Raw genomic sequence first — 12,490 nt, forward strand, 5'->3', positions numbered from 1 at the left:
TCACATACATAGCTTTCATGCATGTCTTTTCTTAAATTGATGTTCTGGATTTGTTTTACAGAGCAAGAAAAACCAGACTAAAGGCTTTGCTTGGGAGGAAGAAAGGCAATCAATTATACAACTGTTCACACAATTACTTCAGTTGGATCTTCATCTGCTGTGGAATGGCTTGGTAGTGGAAGAAGAGTTTGTAAGGTATAGAAATGAAAAAGGTTGAATGGAAAGCTATTTTTAGACAAAACGTCAGTGGGCTGGAGGAAAGTGGAGGGTCGGTCAGATCAGAAAAGAAGAAAATGATTATGATTCATGTGAGCCAGGAAGAAAACATAGTTTGTTTTTTAAACGCTAAGTACATCTTGATAGGATTGTAAAAGGTAAAGGAGTCCTTGCAGGTTTTACTCTTAGTCATAGCCAATTTTAGGGGCCAGTGCTCATCTCCATTTCTAGGCCATTGAGCAGTGCTGTCCAAAGACGTACCAGTTTATCTACTTGCACTTACATGCTTTCGGACTGCTAGGTTGGCAAGGGTTGTGGCAAATGACAGGAGATCACTCTGCCATGCAGTGATAGGACAGCAAAGCCCAGACCTTCTCTGACGTCTTTTAAGCCACTGAATTATTGCACCTCTCTGATAAAACATACTTAAAATACTTCATTGCAATATCCTCCTACTCTAACTCTTATTTTGACTTTCTTTTCAGTTTGATAACTGGCTGTTTCTATCGTATCCTGGAAAATCCTAGCATTAGCTACCAGAGGCATCAGCCTACAAGAGACACAGTGATTCATCTCCTGGGTGTTGCTCTATTTCGATATGACCATATGCTCAGTAAGTCCATTCTTTTCTTTTACTCTGGAGCCGGCCAAATACTGAAATAGGTCTAATTTCTGAGCCATAAATGGCTAATCTGAGCCATCCTAATTTATACTGTACGGTCTTCTCTTACCACAGTTCTCTTTGATAGGTGCCACTCTGAAAGTCACACAGATGCTTCAGCACTTTGAACACTTAGCTTCAGTATTTGTGGAGGCTGTAACTGTGTGGACCAAGGAATATGGTATGAAGAGTATTGTGGGGGAGATATTAAGGTAAGAGAGGCTTCTTCTGTCTTTCTTGCAATTCTCAGCAGCGTGAATCACTGACTTCTGATTCATTGTTCAGGGAAATTGGACAGAAATGCCCTCAAGAATTGGCTCGAGATGCTTCTGGGATGAAGGGCTACGCTGCCTTCTTGACAGAACTCGCTGAACGAACACCAGCTATTGTTCTGGCCAACATGAGTGTCCTGTTGCATCACCTGGATGGGGAGGTTGTTTCACAGAGACTATATTTTGCATATAGAAAGTACCGTATATGAGAATGAAATAAATAACTTCCTATTTTCATTGGCTGGAAATCTTGGGGGAAAAAACTTAATGAACTTATGCTGAACCTGGTGCTTTCCTTTTTAAGCAAACTGAATCTCTCCCCCCCCCTTTTTTTTTAACACAAGCTTTTATTTCTAATTTTGTCTCTGCTGTGGGCTCTGTTGTGTCTTAATAGGTTCAGAACCATCATTTGTCCTCTCTTCCGAGTTGAATAAACACTCGGATTTCTGCTTTTTCCCTTGTAAGCCTGCTTGGCTTCCTCAGGTGGATACTTCTACCTGATATCTTGTGGAAAAAAGCCTGAAAATTTCAATGATGTATTTATTTGCTTGCAAGTCTCTTGCTTGCAGTGTTTAACTCTAGAACCTTTTTTGAATAAATATAACAAGATACAAGTCTATTAAACTGATGCTGCATGTGGAAGCACAGGGATACTAAAGAGTGCAAGGCCCAGAAGGACTTTACTCAGCAATTATTGCAAGTATATATTTGGCTCACCAAAAACTCAGCAAATTTTCACTTTTCGTTGCCTTTTCTCATTTAGCAATTCACTATCAGTAAGTCCAGTCTAGCAGAAAGCTACTGTTGTAAAGAGCTTTTGGCCTGAGATTCTTGCATAGATGAATCAATTAAATTTGTTTCAAATTTAAAGCTGCTTTTGGGGTTTTTGCTCTCTGAGCATATCGTATTTTGGTTTGCAAGTTTCAGATGTCATTCTGAACCATGTTCTAATTCTGCAGAGTTATGGAATGCGTAATGCCATTTTGGCTGCTATGGCAGAGATGCTGTTACAAGTGCTGAATGGGGAGCAACTGGAAGAAGCTGCCAGAAATACAAGGGATCAGTTCTTGGATACTCTGCAGGCACACACATGTGATATCAGTAGCTTTGTGCGCAGTCGTGTGCTTCAGCTCTTTACCCGAATTGTGCAACAGAAAGTGAGTTTTGAAGAAAATACCATCAGGCGCGAACAACCAAACGCACACATTTAGGGTTCAAACTGGCTACTTTAGTATTCTTTGCGTATAGTTACAAGAATCTCCCCAAACGCTACCTTTCGCCTGGGAAAGACTAGATAAGGCTGTAAGGCATTGGGGGGGGGAGTGTCAGACCTAGCCCTCTTGTGTTTACATAGGGAGTCCAGGCTGATTCCTCGCTTAAGGCGGGGGTGGGGTGGTTATTGTTTTTCTTTTCTTTCCCCATGCTGTGTTTTTATTGCTTGCTAAGCTACCCAGAGTGGCTGTGAGCAGGTAGGCAGTTATATAAATTTTCTAAATAAATAAGCCCTCCTCCCATTTCAGATAGTTGCTCTCCAACAAATACTTTTTGAACTTAATTAGGTTAACTAAGATGCTACTAAAGTCTTTTATTATTTTAAATTAGGCTATAATAATTCAGAGGGACTTCTGTACTAAATAGTTTGAGCAAACACACTTTCTTGACATGGAGCCAGGCAAACAAATTTAATGGCTGCCTGCCTATGGAGGGGAATTTAAGCTTTATTTGCATATTCCTATCAAAGGAACAAACCATCCAGAGATAAGGACTTTGGATAAGAGATTTGAAAGTTAACTACTTTGTGTAAAATATTTTATATTTCTACTGTCCTTCACAAAATGCAAAACAGTTTACCACAAAAAATACATCATCAGCCTAAAACATAAATGAAGAATACAGTGAAGTAGCTGAAGAACAATAGTAGCATTTAAAAAATAGTTAAAATACTAAAAGGAGTAGTGGTGAAAACAAGAACTACATATATTCCCCTTTGATTATTACAATGTGCTCTACATGGGGCTACCATTGAAGAATATTTGGAAGCTACAATTGGTCCAGTGGTGTGGGCAGTTTTGGAGGCCCCTCAGGTGGCACGTGTAACATCACTGTTATGCAAGTAAGGTGTGCTTTTCAGCCTTCAGTGAGTGTGGACCTGGGATGGAGATCTTTTTGTATTTATACGAAAGCTCCAGTGAAACAGGGGAGACTCAATTCTGAGTAAACACCCATATTCCGGCATCAAGTGCCCTGTTGCAGAATTATTTTTCAAAGTTCCAGCTCCCAGTGAGCACAGCACTGGTTTTGTTCCTCTTACCTGATGTCAGAAACACTCCAAAACATTACTTTTTTGTAAATTATAACACTGTAAAATAGAAAGTTTTTAACAGTTTTCTTGGAAATGCTTGCCTTCCATTTTCTCTGTATCCAGTAAGTTCATACTTTATAAGCAATTCATATAAGGATAACAGGCTAATTTCAGATGTGCACTTACTATTTGCTATCTAGCAGTGAAAATAGGCTACAACTGTTCCTTCCATATTTTTCTCTAGCAAAACCGTCCATGCTGCTAGAGAAAATGAAAGTTTGCACTGTATATCTTAAGTCTTCCACGTATCTCCAGATGGAAGAAAATATTTATCACAGCCAGTGTCTGAGCAGAGTTGAGAACTTGTTAGGGAGGGATACTGGTTCTGCAGAAGAAATATGTCCTTACTGTCGTGATTGTATCAGTTGTATCAAATATCTTCTCTTTTTGCTATAGGCTCTGCCCTTAACTAGATTCCAAGCGGTTGTGTGCCTTGCTGTAGGTCGGCTACAGGACAAAGCAGTAACGGTGGTTAAGAATGCTATTCAACTGCTCTCTGCCTTCCTTTCCAACAATCCTTTCTCTTGCAAGGTAAGCTTTATGAATCTATTTCTCTGCAAATGTTTACTGCAGTATTTTTCATTACTCTTCACCTATTCTCATCTTCTGCAAATGAGTTTCTGCTCATTTTGCTGGCTTAAAAAAAAAGTATAGGGCAAAATACCTTGAATAGAGGAAAGCAGAACGCAGTGCGGAAGAAAAACAAAACATTAGTAAAAGGGTCATTGCCAGGCACAAGCAACCAGAACCACTTGTGAAAAGCCTCAGGCCGAAACTTTATTGTTTGTCATCTATGGTTACAAGAATCTCACCAAACTGCTTGCTTCCCCTGAGAGTAACCAGATAAGGCTTCATGGATTCTGGGGGAGCTCATGCTTCTGCTGTTTGTGGCAGTGTAACAACTCCAAGCTCAGCCTTTCCTTGATCCCCTCCCTCTAGCCTAGTTGGCAGTTCCCCTATAGCAGACATGTCAAACACAAGGCCCGGGGGCCGGATTCGGCCCGCAAAGTGGTTTCATGTGGCCCGCGAAGCCATCCTGGAAACAGTGAGGGACCGGCCCCCATTGCCTTGGCCCTGGCCCAGAGACCCTCCTCCTGCCAGAGACCCTCAGATCTGTCCCACTCCTGCCCAGGCCCCCATAGGCACCCTTGATGCGAACGATGTAGAGCTGGCCACGCCCACCCAGTAGGCCATACGCACTCTAGCCACGCCCACCCAGTAGGCCACGCCCACCCTGGCCATACCCACCCGGCCCCCTGAGGGCAACCGCAATGCTGATGCGGCCCTCAGTGAAATTGAGTTTGACACCCCTGCCCTATAGTCATCATGCCATCGGCCAAGGCATTTTTCTACCATAGTACAGGTAGCCCAACGTTTCCTTTGCTAAGCAAGGCAGTTAAGTGAGTCACGCCCCACTTTTACGACCTTTTTTGTCACAGTTGTTAAGCAAATCAGTGCAGTTGTTAAGTGAATCATGTGGTTGTTAAGTGAGTCTGGCTTTCCCCACTGACTTTGCTTGTCAGAACCCAAATGAGAAGGTCGCAAATGGTGATCACATGCATATAAACACATGCCAGGTGCCTGGATTTTGGTCACATGACCCTTGGGATGCTGTAAGTATGAGAACTGGTCATAAGTCACTTTTTCAGTGCCATTGTAACTTTGGACGGTCATTAAATGAATGGTTGTAAGTCGTGGGCTACCTGCACCTCATTTTCTCTCTCTTATGAATAAGGCTCTTTTTAGTTCTCGGCAGCTGGTAAAAAATAGGAGCTTGGCTCAGAATGGTGCCTTAATTTTCTCTTTGCCTGCCTTCATTATAGGGGGCAGGATGAGCTGTTCTGGAATAAGTGGCTACTGTGGTTTTCTTCTAAGATGGGTTTTTAAAAGTTGACTCATTTCCTCGAATCTGCTACCAGTCATTCCATCACATTAATATATTCGGTGATAAAAGAAATAAGCTCTCATGAGAATATGAAAATAGAAGTATTAACGAAGCTAATATAAACATCTCACTTTTACAGTTGAGCTGCACTGACCTGACTGAACTTCTTGAAAAGGAGAAGCAAAAACTCCAAGAAATGAAGAAATGCAGAACCACAGTCGGTAATGTGCTTTCATCTATGCCAGGCATGTCAAACTGCCGGCCCACGGGCCGGATGTGTCACGCCAAAACAACGCTCACCCCATTGCCGCCAATGGGGGGGGGAAGTCCCGATACATCGCGTGATGTCATGTGACATCGTGAGTTTGACATGACTGATCTATGCCATAGGTCTAGAGAGGGTGGATAAGGTGGATAGACATGGTTTTAAAAGGGAGGGGAAGAAGAAATTGCAAAGTTAAAATCAGTTGTAACATGAAACAGGAAAGGCAGAATCCTACTCTGGTGCTAATAGGATTCATGATATCTCAATCTCACAGCCATGCTTGGACCACCGGTCCTTATGGCCTCACTATCCTAAGTTCCTGTTCTTCCTCGGGACTGCTTAGCACCCCTATTTCATGGCAATCAGTTTGTCTCAGTGACAGAAAAGTCCACCGTCACTTTTGAACAGAAACCTGATATTTTAGCCTGGAAACAGTTAAAAGAGGGATTGTTTCAACACCATCCTTGTTGATTCTCCAATATTCCTTCTGTAAATAGTAATGATCGCCGTAGGAATGGAAAACTATAACCGATTCTTCCATTCGCCTCACAGAGGTGGTCATCTCCCCTGAGGAGGAATGGGAAGCAATGCAACCAGAGCTCCAGGCGACTCTGAAGAACTGCCTAGACTCAGAGGAGGAACATGGCCTTGAGACAAATGATCCAGCCCAGCTAATCAACAATATTGTCCAGCTGTTGAGGAAATCCAATTACAAGTGAGTAAACTGCCGGGATAGGGGAGCTTCTGTTCTGAATGTAATACAGAAACTTTGGAGCTGTTTACAGGTAACCATTCACTTACTGCCACCACAATTGAGCCTGGAGTTTGAGCCCTAAGTCATTGTGGTCATTACATGAGTCATCAAGTGCCCTGAATTGATTTTTACATTTTTGTGACAGTCATTAAGTGAGTCGCTGCAGTCATTAAGCAAACTGCATAGCCGTTAAACAAGTCCAGCATATTGGATGTGTGTGTGGGGGGGGTTCTTTTCCATTTTCTGCTGGAAGACACAGGAAAAACAAGTTGCAAATCAGAGTCACATGACCGAGGAATGCTGCAACTGATCAGAAATGCGAGCCAAGTGCCCAATAGCATGAGCGCAGGAGAGCCTGAGCAGGCAAACCTTTGAGGGCAGGTTGTGAATAACTTCTGAATTCATTGTAACTTTGAATAGTTGCTAAGCGACCAGTCATTAAGTGAGGGCTACCTGTATAGTTATTAGACTAATACTTTGAAGTACACTACACTTTTCAAAGGTTAGATGAACTGGTAAGAAATAGCTAAATAAAGTTTGGCTTTTCTGCATTTATTTCCTAATATAGGGATGCCATCTGTCTGACACGAGATGGTATGCGACAGTTCCAAGGTCTGGAGCCCTTCTCTGACAGACCAGGAACAAAGGAAGATGAGAAAAACTTTATCCTGAGTGTGCTGAGAGCCTTATATCTTGGTAATCCTCTAATGCTGCTCCACTTAATATGCTGTTTGGTTGATTCTAGAAAATTCCAGTTATAAATGGTAGTAATGATTGTTAGTTTGATGCCTGTTCTCTTTATGGGACGCGGTGGCTCAGTGGGTTAGGACGCTGAGCTTGTCGATCAGAAGGTCGGCAGTTTGGCAGGTCGAATCCCGAGTGCCGCGTAACAGAGTGAGCACCTGTTACTCGTCCCAGCTTCTGCCAACCTAGCAGTTTGAAAGCACGTAAAAATGCAAGTAGAAAAATAGGGACCACTCCGGTGGGAAGGTAACAGCGTTCCGTGCGCCTTTGGCGTCTAGTCATGCCGGCCACATGACCACGGAGACGTCCTCGGACAAGCGCTGGCTCTTTTTTTGGCTTTGAAACGGAGATGAGCACCGGCCCCTAGATTTGGAAACGACTAGCACGCATGTGCGGGGGAACCTTTACCTTTACCTTTTACTCTTTATGTACAAAGTAGATAGGGAAATTATTATTATTATTATTATTATTTTAAAAAAAGATACATTGATGTTTGGAGAGCTAAATTGCCCCCTTTTTCTCTTCTCTGTGGGATCCAGGCGTTACATCTGAAATGCCTCGTGTCACTTCTCGTTTAGAATACTTACCGTATATACTTGAGTATAAGCCGAATTTTTCAGCCCACTTTTTGGGCTGAAAAACTCCACTTCGGCTTATACTCCAGTCAACAAAAAAAAAGAACTGTCCGTTCGTTCGGAACAGGCTGCTGAGAGAAGCTGCCTCGCCTGCTGCGCCCCCAACAACCGCCGCTGCCGCTTTCCCCCCCCCATCGCTCACCCGCTGCCCCCGAAAATGCCGCTGCCGCTTTCCCCCCCATCGCTCACCCGCTGCCCCCGAAAATGCCGCTGCCGCTTTCCCCCCCCCATCGCTCACCCGCTGCCCCCGAAAATGCCGCTGCCGCTTTCCCCCCCCCATCGCTCACCCGCTGCCCCCGAAAATGCCGCTGCCGCTTTCCCCCCCCCATCGCTCACCCGTGCTTTCCCCCCCATCGCTCACCCGTGCTTTCCCCCCCATCGCTCACCCGTGCTTTCCCCCCCATCGCTCACCCGTGCTTTCTCTCCCCATCGCTCACCCGTGCTTTCCCCCCCCATCGCTCACCCGTGCTTTCTCTCCCCATCGCTCACCCGTGCCGCCCCGAAAATGCCGCTGCCGCTCGCCCGCTTGCTCGCTTCCTCGCCCGGGGACCAGCACCAGCCAGCCAGCCCGCCGGCGAGAAGCCCGGCCCGGAGGTGAGGGGAGGGAGCGGAGTCGCTCACCCGTGCTTTCCCCCCCCCCCCATCGCTCACCCGTGCTTTCTCTCCCCATCGCTCACCCGTGCTTTCCCCCCCATCGCTCACCCGTGCTTTCCCCCCCCATCGCTCACCCGTGCTTTCTCTCCCCATCGCTCACCCGTGCTTTCCCCCCCCATCGCTCACCCGTGCTTTCTCTCCCCATCGCTCACCCGTGCCGCCCCGAAAATGCCGCTGCCGCTCGCCCGCTTGCTCGCTTCCTCGCCCGGGGACCAGCACCAGCCAGCCAGCCCGCCGGCGAGAAGCCCGGCCCGGAGGTGAGGGGAGGGAGCGGAGTCGCTCACCCGTGCTTCCCCCCCCCCATCGCTCACCCGTGCTTTCTCTCCCCATCAAAGATTCTTGGAAGTAATGGTTGGAAAAGTTTGCAAGTCTTTGGGAAAGTTCAAGAAGTGAAAGGAATACCCTCCTCTTGAAAGACCAGATAAGGCAGACAGGGAGATGAAGAGTTCAACCGAGTTTCCTCTTTTGTTCAGGCATCTGCACCCGCTGCTTTTAAACTCGCCTGGCGCTGCAACGGCACCCGTTTCCCCCGGCGAGTTTTCCCTACCTGGCCCCTGCAGAATCGCGGCGGCGCCCCCGGAGAAGCCTACCCCGAGGCTGCGGCCGATTTTTCCTTCTCCTAGACTCTGCCGCCCAGAGCGTTGTTTCTCCCCCTCATGCGTGCATGGGATGAGGCGAGAAACCAACAGCCTGCGTCCGTCTCTCTTTATGTATATTTCTGTATATATCTTATCTCGGGATCTAGACCTTTCGAAGGAGAAGGGGCGGCTGGAGTTCGTGAGTTGCTGTGGGACCCAAGGGTTGGGGGAAGAGAGATGGGAGGGAAAAGGGGAGAAACCTGCCGCTGGCTAGTTCTTTGTCTGATCGGGGAGCCTGAACAAAAGAGGAAACTCGGTTGAACTCTTCATCTCCCTGTCTGCCTTATCTGGCTTTTTGAAACGCACCACCGGCTGCTCCGTCCAGAAGCCCAGATTCGGGAGGGCTGCTTGGCTTCCACTTGAGCCCATCTATGTCCGCGGGCCCCCCCCCCACTACCCCTAGACCTCCGCCGCCGGCGGAGGCTGGATCCGCGCTCCGCAGCGGCAGGGCGCGGATCCAGCAGAAAGAAGCAGGCAGGCAAGGCACGGAGATCCGGAGACCTGCTGATGATTGGGGAGGTTTGGGCACCTCCCCAAACCTCGGCAGGTCTTCGGATCTCCGTGCCTTGCCTGCCTGCTTCTTTCTGCTGGATCCGCGCCCTGCCGCTGCGGAGCGCGGATCCAGCCTCCGCCGGCGGCGGAGGTCTAGGGGTAGTGGGGGGGGGGCCCGCGGACATAGATGGGCTCAAGTGGAAGCCAAGCAGCCCTCCCGAATCTGGGCTTCTGGACGGAGCAGCCGGTGGTGCGTTTCAAAAAGCCAGATAAGGCAGACAGGGAGATGAAGAGTTCAACCGAGTTTCCTCTTTTGTTCAGGCTCCCCGATCAGACAAAGAACTAGCCAGCGGCAGGTTTCTCCCCTTTTCCCTCCCATCTCTCTTCCCCCAACCCTTGGGTCCCACAGCAACTCACGAACTCCAGCCGCCCCTTCTCCTTCGAAAGGTCTAGATCCCGAGATAAGATATATACAGAAATATACATAAAGAGAGACGGACGCAGGCTGTTGGTTTCTCGCCTCATCCCATGCACGCACGAGGGGGAGAAACAACGCTCTGGGCGGCAGAGTCTAGGAGAAGGAAAAATCGGCCGCAGCCTCGGGGTAGGCTTCTCCGGGGGCGCCGCCGCGATTCTGCAGTGGCCAGGTAGGGAAAACTCGCCGGGGAAAACGGGTGCCGTTGCAGCGCCAGGCGAGTTTAAAAGCAGCGGGTGCAGATGCCTGAACAAAAGAGGAAACTCGGTTGAACTCTTCATCTCCCTGTCTGCCTTATCTGGTCTTTCAAGAGGAGGGTATTCCTTTCACTTCTTGAACTTTCCCAAAGACTTGCAAACTTTTCCAACCATTACTTCCAAGAATCTTTGATGGGGAGAGAAAGCACGGGTGAGCGATGGGGGGGGGGAAAGCACGGGTGAGCGACTCCGCTCCCTCCCCTCACCTCCGGGCCGGGCTTCTCGCCGGCGGGCTGGCTGGCTGGTGCTGGTCCCCGGGCGAGGAAGCGGGCGAGCGGCAGCGGCATTTTCGGGGCGGCACGGGTGAGCGATGGGGAGAGAAAGCACGGGTGAGCGATGGGGGGGGAAAGCACGGGTGAGCGATGGGGAGAGAAAGCACGGGTGAGCGATGGGGGGGGAAAGCACGGGTGAGCGACTCCGCTCCCTCCCCTCACCTCCGGGCCGGGCTTCTCGCCGGCGGGCTGGCTGGCTGGTGCTGGTCCCCGGGCGAGGAAGCGAGCAAGCGGGCGAGCGGCAGCGGCATTTTCGGGGCGGCACGGGTGAGCGATGGGGAGAGAAAGCACGGGTGAGCGATGGGGGGGGAAAGCACGGGTGAGCGATGGGGAGAGAAAGCACGGGTGAGCGATGGGGGGGGAAAGCACGGGTGAGCGATGGGGGGGAAAGCACGGGTGAGCGATGGGGGGGGAAAGCACGGGTGAGCGATGGGGGGGGAAAGCACGGGTGAGCGATGGGGGGGGAAAGCACGGGTGAGCGATGGGGAGAGAAAGCACGGGTGAGCGAAAGAAGCAGGCAGGCAAGGCACGGAGATCCGGAGACCTGCTGACGTTTGGGGAGGTTTGGGGAGGTGCGCGCGCACCTCCCCAAATCTCCCCAAACTTCGGCAGGTCTCCGGACGGCGGCGGCTTGGGAGAGGTGCGCGCGATCCTGGAAGCACCGAAGCCTCGGCCGCGCGCAAGTCCTCGGTAAGTTCCGGGCGGTCAGTTGCTTCGCGTCTCCTGAGGGAAGGGGGGGCGACTGGAGCGGGCGTGTTTCCTCGCCTGCTGGGTGCCGCGATTTGCCCAGGGAACGCGCGGGCCCCGAATGGCAGCGTGGAACGAGGAAGCGGACAGCCAGGGCTTCCCCGAGAGCCGCGGCCACACAGGGTATTCCTGTGTATTCAGGCTTGCAAAATGGCGGATCGAGCCTCTGCTGGCGGCGGAGGCTTGCAGAACGGCGGATCGGCTTATACTCGAGTCACGAACTTTTTCCAGTTTTTGGGGGTGAAAATGGGGGTCTCGGCTTATACTCGAGTCGGCTTATACTCAAGTATATACGGTACCTTGGAAAATTCCAATACCGAAAGAAAAGAACGTTCCTAGACTGATACATTTTGCACACCCCTTCCACTCCACCCTAGATGCTCCGTTAGAGAAACAATTTATTTCATCTGCTGTTGTTTTTTACTGAGAAGAGAAGGTACACAGCTCAGGGTTGAACTGTGAAGTCCTTGGGGCTCTTAGCTTGATTCTTTGCTTACAGACAATTTCATTACCCAACTAGGTCAGATTATCAGTGCACCTTGATGATCTTACCCAGTTGGGTTAATGAAATGTCTGCAAGCAAACAACCAAGTTCAGAGATCGCTAAGATGTTCATATTTTATTGCAATAGGAGAATAAAAGTTCACCCAAAGCAATATAAACGTTTATGTTGTTAGTCATACCTTGAGTTTGGGATTTCGTATATTCAGTCCTTGTTTCTGCCGTGCAGATACCAAAATTACAGTTGGTGTCCAAGAATCCATAGATGATATTAACAGTACAGGGAATGAAAAGCAAACTGAGGAAGACTCTTTGCCAGCAGCTTTAGCAAAACAAGAGATGCTGGTACAATACTTACAGGATGCCTACAACTTTTCTGCAAAAATCACTGAAGCCTTAAGCATGGTCTCCAAACTCATGTATGAAAGCTCAGTATCTGGTAGGTATAATTATGCTTCTCTTCTTTTGTTTGTGTTTATCATGTGGTCATATGCCATAAAGTTTGGGTTAAGTCTTCATGCCTGTAATAAGATAGGTCTGAAAACCTGGAGCCTTAGTTATTTGGAACATTTCTGAAATCATTTTGGAGATTTAGAGCAGGGGTGTCAAACTCAATTTCATTGAGGGCCGCATCAGCATTGCGGTTGCCCTCAGGGGGCC

The 12,490-nt window shown here is 48.6% G+C and overlaps 1 protein-coding gene across 2 annotated transcripts in view; it reads left to right on the plus strand.

The window, feature by feature from the left end:
- Positions 1–12,490, plus strand: part of NCAPD2 (non-SMC condensin I complex subunit D2) — a 42,549-nt gene that overhangs the window by 3,427 nt on the left and 26,632 nt on the right. For both annotated transcript variants that reach the window (XM_081321349.1, XM_081321350.1), the window contains exons 5-14: positions 62–195; positions 702–829; positions 966–1,089; positions 1,163–1,310; positions 2,109–2,306; positions 3,908–4,042; positions 5,536–5,617; positions 6,214–6,376; positions 6,984–7,111; positions 12,060–12,269. In XM_081321349.1, the coding sequence (XP_081177475.1) occupies positions 62–195; positions 702–829; positions 966–1,089; positions 1,163–1,310; positions 2,109–2,306; positions 3,908–4,042; positions 5,536–5,617; positions 6,214–6,376; positions 6,984–7,111; positions 12,060–12,269 (1,450 nt within the window). The remainder of the gene's footprint in view (positions 1–61; positions 196–701; positions 830–965; positions 1,090–1,162; positions 1,311–2,108; positions 2,307–3,907; positions 4,043–5,535; positions 5,618–6,213; positions 6,377–6,983; positions 7,112–12,059; positions 12,270–12,490) is intronic.

Source organism: Vipera berus (genome assembly GCF_964194415.1).
Source record: "Vipera berus genome assembly, chromosome: 2".
Lineage (NCBI taxonomy): Eukaryota > Metazoa > Chordata > Lepidosauria > Squamata > Viperidae > Vipera > Vipera berus.